The sequence below is a fragment of the Neltuma alba genome, unplaced genomic scaffold, assembly GCF_004799145.2.
Source record: "Neltuma alba isolate B1F8T4 unplaced genomic scaffold, ASM479914v2 tig00012846_pilon, whole genome shotgun sequence".
Lineage (NCBI taxonomy): Eukaryota > Viridiplantae > Streptophyta > Magnoliopsida > Fabales > Fabaceae > Neltuma > Neltuma alba.
The window spans coordinates 157,127-166,963 of NW_021637233.1; the positions used below are offsets into that span (position 1 = coordinate 157,127).

Sequence of the window (9,837 nt, forward strand, 5' to 3'; positions counted from 1 at the left end):
ACGAAACCTATAGTTTATCTCAAAATGACAAGCACTAAACAGCTACACTACTTCTATATTATCATTCATAAGATTCGCACCCAAAAGATATTGAAGTAAAGGGTTGAAAACTTCAAAGAGGCGAAAGTCAGAGAATTCAAAAATCATTCTTCAGGTGAAGTATTACCTATCTATAAAAGGCAAGATTGCAAGTGGTGGATGATAAGTATCCACACAGAAACACAAATAAAGAAACACACAAAGATGAGCGTTGCTCAAAGATGGAGACTCCTAAGTGGACAAGATCATTGGGAGGGTCTTCTAAACCCTCTTGACATCGATCTACGAAGGTATATAATCCACTATGGAGAAAGAGCACATGCTACGTATGATACTTTTATCACAGAAAAAGCTTCCAAATTTGCAGGAGCAAGCAAGTACTCCAAAAGGAACTTGTTCACAAGGGTGGGTTTAGAGAATGGGAATCCCTTCAAGTATACTGTGACTAGGTGTCTGTATGCAACATCACAAATCGCTGTTCCTGAAGCTTTTATAATACAATCATTGTCACCGGAATCTTGGAGCAGCGAATCAAACTGGATAGGGTATGTTGCTGTGGCCACAGATGAAGGCAAAGGTGTATTAGGAAGGAGAGATATTGTGATTGCTTGGAGAGGAACAATAGAAACGTTGGAGTGGATTAATGATTTCCAGTTTCTGTTGGTTCCTGCTCCTATAATTTTTGGTGGTTCTGGATTAACCGATCCTAGAGTGCATCAGGGTTGGTACTCTATGTATACTTCAGATAATCCTGAATCTCCGTACAACACGACGAGTGCAAGAGACCAGGTATTTGTTTTCTTTTCCCTTTTGGTAGTTAACTACTCGTCGTGAGCCATATTAGATTCTAACTAATCCGAGGGTCAAACCTCCAAATGAGAGTAGCTTTCATAAGGGCATATTTTTTACACACATAGACTAGAACTCAAGTTGTGCTTAAGCTGAATCTCGTGATTTTATATTTTGAATTGTGAATTTTAATGTTAGTCTCAGTTTAAATTACCCTATCAATTGATTGAATTTCAAATTAAGATCCAATAAAGATAGCTCTGGTAAAGTTTATTGAAATTTAGTAAAATTCACTCAAATTCAACCCCTTCAAATTTATAAGATTATTCAAATTTGACAATTTATTAGGTCTTAGACGTGCTGATGATACTTACTAATGCTTTATGTGCAGGTCCTGACTGAGATTAGAAGGCTTGTAGATCTATATAAGGATGAAGAAATCAGCATAACCGTAGTTGGACATAGTTTATGAGGTGCACTTGCAACATTAAACGTAGTGGACATAGCTCAAAATGGCTATAACAAGCCAACGGACACACCAGGCAAGGCATGTCTCGTCACAGCCTTTGTGTATGCGTGCCCAAGAGTTGGAGAGTCAAACTTCAATAGGATTTTCACTGGCTTGGAAGATCTAAGGGCCTTAAGAATTAAGAATATTCTTGATATTGTTCCAAACTATTGAAGCCCATAATCAAGCCCAGCACACTGTGAAGCCCAATACATCCAACAGATAACTCTTTGAATATTTGATTCTAGATGGTTCTCTATAGATAAGCACGTGTCACCCTCTTATAGGTCTTTTACTCTTATTTATAGGAAGTTACTGTACACTCAACAATTACAATTGTGTGAATAATACAATATTCAGTGCATTATGATTTCTCTGCCGTGCTTTGTGTCTGTCCGTTGTGCTCTGCGCTCCAACATGGTATCAGAGCAGTAGCACTACTGCCGAAATGTCAGGCTCCTCCTCACCAAATCAGTCCTCCACCACCACGCCCCCTCAAACACTTGTCTCACCAACCATCACCACCACCGTTCACCCCACACCACCGTCCACCTTATCCCACTATGTCACCACCAAACTCACCCAAAACAACTACCTCGTCTGGAGAGCCCAAATTCTACCTTATCTCTATGGCCAACAATTGTTCGGCTACATCGATGGCTCCATTGCCCAACCTTCCCAAAAACTTCCCTCTAGCCTTCCAAACAAAGATTATATTACCTGGTTCCAACAGGACCAAATGGTTCTATCCATTCTTATCGCCTCCCTTTCGGAAAAGATTGTTCCTCAGTTCCTCCGTCATCGCACTTCCCGAGCCATGTGGACGGCTCTTGAAACCTCCTTCTCACAACAAACCCAAGCGTGTTTGGTTTTTCTTCATCAACAAATTACAAGTATCAAAAAAGGAGGAGAAACTATTCAGGAATACCATCGTCGCGCAACAATCTTAGCTGACTCTCTTGCTGCTGCTGGTAAACCCATCTCTGATGAAGACTTCATCACCTATTTTCTTGCGGGACTTGGACCAGAGTATGACACTATTGTCACAGTTCTCACCACTCAACGACAATCTTTGACTGTCGAAACTGTTCTCAGCCATCTACTCACCACCGAAGAACGCATGTCTCATCACAACTCCATTTCCCTACCTACCGAAATCACTGCGAATGCAGTAACTCTGCGACGCACTCCTTCCGAAAACTACTCAACCTTTCGTGGCAAAGGAGGACGCTTCTCAGGTTCTGGTCGAGGTTTTGGACGCAGCTTTGGTCGATTCTTTCAAGCAAACACTCGTGGTTCCTTTCGTGGCAGAGGCGGAGGACGCTCATTCCGTGGAGGTGGTCGCACTACCTACTTTCAACCAGACAACGATGTTCCATGTCAACTATGTGATCAATTCGGACACACAGCACGCACATGTGCTCAGCGACCAAATCACGCATTACAAGCTCCGCCTCCACCATCTCTGTCAGCTCACTGCTCTGAATACTCCACTGCGAATGATCTTTTATGGTACCCGGACACTGGAGCCACCCATCATATGACCAGTGATCTTTCCAAGCTCAATCTGAGTGCTGAACCATATACAGGATATGACTCTGTTCGAGTGAGCAATGGCACTCCTATGCCCATTCAGCATCAAGGATCAGGCACACTTAACACCACTTCTGGCAAATACTTCCTTTCTCAAATTTTACATGTTCCTGAAATTACCAAAAATTTACTTTCCATTGATCAATTTTGCACAGATAATAATGTTTACTTTGAGTTTCACTCTGGTTATTTTTCTCTGAAGGACGAGCGAACCAAGAAGCTTCTGCTTCAAGGACCCAGTCTTAATCGTCTGTATCCAGTTCACTCTCCTCAAGCCCATTCATCAGTGTCTCCTTCGTTCTTCCAATGGCATCAACGCCTAGGTCATCCTGCCTTCAGAATCGTCCAACAAGTCATTCTTCGCAATTCTCTAGCATCATCCTCCAAACTACCTGCTCATCAATGTCCTGCCTGTCGCACCAGCAAAAGTCATCGTCTCCCCTCACCAGCAATTCTGTCTCGTTCTCACTCTCCCTTCCAACTTGTTTTTTGTGATGTTTGGGGTCTGTCTCCCACAGTATCTGTCGATGGTTTTCGCTATTATGTGTCCTTTGTAGATGATTATTCTCAGTTTGTCTAGTTTTATCCACTTAAATCAAAGAGTGATGTTCGGTCTGTTTTTCTACTGTTTAAATCCCTGGTTGAAACCTTTTTTAATGCAAAAATTCGTGCCTTCCAATCTGACTGGGGAGGAGAATTTCGGGCCCTCCATAAGGATCTAATTAATTTTGGCATTAATCATCGTATTACCTGCCCTCACACTCATACTCAAAATGGTGTTGTTGAACGACGTCACAGGAGCATTGTTGAACATGGCCTCGCTTTACTGCATCACGCATCTGTCCTGCAGAACTATTGGACCTATGCTTTTGCCACTGCTACCTATTTACTCAACCGCCTCCCAAGTTCTGTATTAAAGAACCACAGCCCATATGAATTACTATATCACACCAAGCCCAATTATAAGTTTCTCAGAGTATTTGGATCCGCCTGCTGGCCCAATCTGAGACCCTATACTCCACATAAACTAGCACCACGATCCCAGCTCTGTATTTTTCTTGGCTATGCACCACATCACCAAGGATATCTATGTCTCCATAAAGCCACTGGGCCGACTCTACATCTCACGGGACGTTATTTTTGATGAGCTCCTTTTTCCCTTTTCACAACCACAATCACCACCCCAGCCCAATTTATCCAACCAACTCCTCACCTTACCTCCCATTTTATCCCAGCCCGTACCAAGCCCAATTTCAGGCCCATATACCAGCCCTTCCTCAAGTCCACACCATCAACCCTTTCCGTCTCACAGTCTGTCTTCCCCTTCTCCATCACCATCAGCCGTCCCTCCCTCTCCGTCAACCTCTGTGCCGTCACCCTACCCGCCTCCACCTGCTCCATCCCATCCTATGATTACTCGTTCCAAGGCACAGATCTTCAAACCCAAACCCCTTCCACCTGATTTTGTCTCTACCTTTTCTTCTTAATCTCACTGCACTTTGGGACCCGAGCCACCCATACCCTCTTCTGTCACCCAAGCTCTCAAAATCCCTCAATGGCGCCAAGCCTTACACAATGAGTTTCATGCTCTTACATCCACTAACACTTGGGTCCTCGTCCCATATTCTCCGGAGATGAATGTTGTTGGATGCAAATGGATTTTCCGCACCAAATACTTACCTGATGGCACAGTCGATCGATTCAAAGCACGCCTTGTTGCCAAAGGCTTTCATCAGCAACCTGGCATCGACTTCTCCGACACATTCTCCCCAGTGGTCAAGCCTACGACCATCCGCTTAATCCTCTCTGTTGCAGTCTCGCGAGGATGGGTTATCAACCAACTTGATGTCCAAAATGCCTTCCTTCATGGCTTCCTCAACGAAGATGTCTATATGCAACAACCGCCTGGCTTTGTCCACTCTGAACACCCTCACCATGTCTGCAAGCTCCGTCGAGCTATCTATGGCCTTAAACAGGCCCCACGTGCCTGGTTTGCTCGATGAAGTTCCACACTTCTCCGACTTGGTTTCTCTGCTTCAAGGTCCGATTCGTCCCTCTTCATTTGCCATAACTCTCGTGTCACTATTTATGTTCTGATCTATGTTGATGACATTCTTGTTACTGGCACTTCCCCTGAGGCTATTTGTGAACTCATTTCTGTTCTCAATTCTTCCTTTCCCATCAAGAATCTCGGTCCCTTACATTATTTTTTGGGCATTGAAGTTCAGTCCTCTTCCTCTGGGTTAATATTATCTCAGCATAAGTACATCCAAGACCTTCTTCAAAGGGCCAACATGTCGCATGCCCGACCAGTTTCCACACCCATTGCCTCTAATTCCACCATCTCCACCACCTCCAGTGCTCCATTTCCTGACCCTCATTTTTATCGCAGCATTGTCGGTGGCCTCCAATATCTTAACTTCACTAGGCCTGACATCACATTTGCTGTTAATCGGGTCTGTCAATACATGCACAATCCTAGTACTCAACACTGGACTGCTGTAAAGCGTATCCTGCGCTATCTTAGGGGCACCTCTCATTTTGCCCTGCACATCAAGCCCAGCAATTCCCTCACGCTATCTGCCTTCTCCGATGCTGATTGGGGTGGAAATCCTGATGACTTACGGTCCACTGGTGCCTTTGCCATCTATCTTGGACCAAATCTAATCACCTGGAGCTCTAAGAAACAACCCTCTGTAGCCAAATCCAGTATAGAAGCTGAATACAAGTCCTTAGCCACTACAACCAGTGAACTCATTTGGCTCCAAAATCTGCTATATGAGTTAAATATTTCTCTTTCTGAAGCACCGTTCCTCTACTGTGACAATCTGGGGGCTACTTACCTGGTCGCTAATCCTGTCTTACACTCCAGAGCCAAACACATTGCCCTAGACTATCACTTTGTCCGTGAACGTTTGGCTGCTGGCCTCCTTCACATTCTCCATGTCTCCTCAAAAGATCAAATAGCTGACATACTTACTAAACCATTGCCCTCTTCACCGTTTGCCATGCTCAGAACGAGTCTCACAGTGCTTCCTACACAGTTCAACTCGCGGGGGAGTATTGAAGCCCATAATCAAGCCCAGCACACTGTGAAGCCCAATACATCCAACAGATAACTCTTTGAATATTTGATTCTAGATGGTTCTCTATAGATAAGCACGTGTCACCCTCTTATAGGTCTTTTACTCTTATTTATAGGAAGTTACTGTACACTCAACAATTACAATTGTGTGAATAATACAATATTCAGTGCGTTATGATTTCTCTGCCGTGCTTTGTGTCTGTCCGTTGTGCTCTGCGCTCCAACACAAACTATCCCGCTTTGCCCTATCTAGATGTGGGTGAAGAACTGGTAATGAATACTCAGCAGTCACCATACTTGAAGAGTCCAGGGACAATCCTTACTTGGCATAGCTTGGAGTGTTACTTGCATGGCGTTGCAGGAACACATGGACTTGATGGAGAGTTTGAATTGATGGTGAATCGTGATATTGCGCTTGCGAACAAGCGTGTGGATGCTTTGAAAGATGAAAATCTTGTTCCTGTTTCATGGTGGGTTGAGAAGAACGAGGGAATGGTTCAACAATTAGATGGTTCGTGGGAGCTGATGGATCATGAGGAGGATGACTTCTAATGATTCGTCAAGGTTACTGTATAAAACGTGGCTTCTTGTGCTTCTGATGAGTGTTTCAATAAAATATCGACAATGCGTGTGGTTGTTGCTTCCAATTGTGGAATTTATTTATGTTCTAACCCAAACTACTGATTCCGCACGTGTTTTCGAATAAAGTATCTATGTTATGTGTCAGTGAGTTCATTGAATAAAGCATTGACTTTGTCTCTTTCCTTTGTACCTTTCATAAATAAGTTCCATGCTATGTACAGTTACTTTGAACCTGATCACCTATGTATTCATTTGCAGGCTCAATTTGTCATTAAATATTAGTATGTTATTAAATTCATGTTCTTCAAACAATTACATATCTAAAAATGCTTTTGAATAAATCATATACACACATAAATTAATTTTGTCGAAATCACATTTGACATAAAGCTTTTAAACATAACTCTTGTTACAACCAGAACAGTTGTTAATATAATCTAATTCGAATACTTAGTTTTATTGAAATCCAACGATGAAACTGATATCTTACACGCTCAAACTTGAAATAACTATCTGATCTTAAGGGAAAACACAACAACGAAACAACATCTGAGACACCCAAATAGAAACTAAAACTCATTAATGGAATCATCATTCTTCAAGTTCAGGATCTGGCAAGAGCCAAGAACCATCAGGTTGTTGAACCAATCCTTTGTTTTGATCCACCCTCCAAGCCTCAGGAATATGATACTCATCCTTCAAAGCAGCCATGCTTTTGTTGACAAGTGCAATGTCTCTTTTAGCTTCTAATTTAAAGCCTCCTTTGCTCCCTTGTGTTCCTGCAACTCCATGCAAGTAAACTTCCAAATTATGCCAACTCTTCAAATCACCTGGTTGTTTTAAGAAGTTTGATTCCTCAGTATCGATCTCTAACTCTTCTCCCACTTCTGCATAACCCAAGAAAGGATGCCTTGGAACAATATCATTTTTATTTGTAATACGTAACATACGAAGATCTTTTTGACTAGAGAAGAATTTTTGAAAGTCTCTTTCTCCTACACGAGGGCTTGCAAATACAAATGCTGTGACTGGACAAGCTTTATGAGATTCATCTTTTCGAATGTTGAAGTCATTAGCGACTATGTCAACTGCATTCAGTGTTGCAATTGCTGCACCTAAGCTATGGCCGGTAACTGTTATGCTTATTTCTTCATCTTTAAATTTATCCACAAGCCTTCTAATTTCAGTTAAAACCTGCATAATAAAATTAATACAATTAAAAAAATGTGTTTAAAAAAATAAAAATATGTTAGACAATATTTATGCATATTGTCATACATGCTAATTTTATAGGCGACCACACCAACATCACATTAAAAGTATTTTTGTCCTCATAAATCACAGAAATCACAAAATATACTAGATTAATTGTCCAACCGAACTAGTACAAGCTTGTGTGATTAACCAAAACCACCAATAGAATTATTAAACATATATAACATTAAAGGAAAAACCAACCAAAAGATAAATAAAAATAAAAAATAATATAGTTTTGGGTTATTGGAATATGGGGAAAAAATGGGGTAAACTTGTTCCGGGGTGTTTTGAATCGGACATATACATTGCTACTTTTTGATCCAAGGGTTGTTTGGATTTACGTTTGATAAGTGCTCATAGATACTTTCACATAAATTAAGACAAAACTTTTCTCACATACTTATCTCATATTCGATAAATTATTATTGAAAAGCTGTTTATAAATCATTTTAAAGAAAGTCCCAATCGGTTGAATTCACCAGTCCAGTTCAGTTTTAACATCTTTGCCATTATGGTTGGGGCAAAACAACAAGTTATGCTTCATCCATGCATATTATCATCTTTTTGCATCTTTTTCTCTCCCTCATGCATTAACAAAAACATATGTTACCTGGGTTCTCGCGCTTGCTTTATTGAAGACTGATTTCGAGTGGGTGGCTGTGTAAATAGAGTAAAATCCTCGATGTACTTTACAATCAGATCGATGAGGACCAAAAATGATTGGAGCATCATCCAATAGGAACTGAAAATCTTTGACCCATTCCACCATCTGCACAGTTCCTCTCCAAGCAATCACAATGTCTCTCCTCCCTAACACAGCTTTGCCTTCATCCGTGGCCACAGCAACGTATCCTATCCAATTTGATTCTTCAACGTCTTCTATTATAAGAAAATCCTTTTCCGAGGTTCCATAGAGGAACTTTGTCACCTCGTACTTGAAAGGATTTCCTTTTTCCAAACCCACCTTGGAAAAGAAATCTCTTTTCCCATAACGGCTCATTCCAACATACTTTGATGGTTCATCATCATTAAAAGCATCATAAGTAGCTTGAGCCATTTCTCCATAGTGTATTATGTACCTACGAAGATCAATATCAAGTGGGTCCAACAAATCCTTCCAATAATGTTCGCCACTAAGTTCCCTCCAGTTTGTTGCAATGCTTCCAGGTTTGACCATCTTCTTCTTGTCTTCTTCAAGATGATCAGCCACAGTGTTAGAATTCACGGTTTTGCTCTCACTGCTGCCCATCTTCTTCTTCTTCTTCTTATGAACTGCTTTATGAAACAATTGAAGTTCGTATGAGTGATGATGAAGATGGGTTAATTTGAATGCCTACTTATACTAGCAAATGATGACTCCGTCCGTTTCTGGCATGCTTAGTCTTCTTGAATTTGTTCAAACTTTGTTTCAAAAAGTATTTGGCTATGTTGATTCAGTCTTTTGTTTTAGAAAATGTATGTAATTGATATTAGTGTTGGAATGTTAGGTTTTAAATTCAATTTTCTTGGTCTATACGAAATTGATTGGACAATTAGAATTTTAGGCTTCTAAGTTTACCGTTTCTCAGTATTTGAAGCCGCCTATAGGTTGACTTTGCTTCGCAAATGAATGCTTGCTATCGAGCAATTTTTTTTGAATGATTGCTATCGAACAATTTAATGAGCATGATTGAGATTTTCGGGATTTAGCCATGATAATTTAAAACAATAATCAAGATATTTTATAAAATTATTTTATATACTAAGAAATGGATAGAAATGGACGGGATAGGAAGTGGAGAGATTCCTTTCCTGAGATTTTCATACTTTAAAGCCTCAATTATTCAGACCGAGAAATGGATCACAGAAAATACGTGTACAAGATATTAAAAAAATGCATTGTACTCTTTAATACGTTGGCTGGGAAAAAATTAAGGAGACTTTTAAATTATGTTTGCGAATCCTGTATTAAACATTATTCTGGATGAAACATGAAGTCGTGAAT

The 9,837-nt window shown here is 40.8% G+C and overlaps 1 protein-coding gene and 1 pseudogene across 1 annotated transcript; one reads left to right on the top strand and one right to left on the bottom strand.

Annotated features, from left to right (window-relative positions):
* The first annotated feature begins 243 nt into the window (after positions 1-243).
* On the top strand, positions 244-6,566 carry LOC114731787 (phospholipase A1-IIgamma-like; annotated as a pseudogene).
* Positions 6,567-7,134: 568 nt separating this feature from the next.
* On the bottom strand, positions 7,135-9,145 carry LOC114731811 (phospholipase A1-IIgamma-like). Its single transcript, XM_028919064.1, has 2 exons — positions 8,464-9,145; positions 7,135-7,790 (listed from the first exon to the last, which is right to left on the bottom strand). Exons 1-2 carry the CDS (start codon positions 9,100-9,102, stop codon positions 7,188-7,190), a joined length of 1,242 nt encoding a protein of 413 aa, XP_028774897.1. The 5' UTR covers positions 9,103-9,145; the 3' UTR covers positions 7,135-7,187.
* Positions 9,146-9,837: the final 692 nt, after the last annotated feature.

Excerpts from the sequence above, each read along its gene's own strand:
- LOC114731811 (XM_028919064.1), bottom strand. The coding sequence starts at position 9,102 with ATGGGCAGCAGTGAGAGCAAAACCGTGAATTCTAACACTGTGGCTGAT. Across the intron at positions 7,791-8,463 it reads AAGCAAGCGCGAGAACCCAG|GTTTTAACTGAAATTAGAAG; the intron begins GTAACATATGTT and ends TTTATTATGCAG.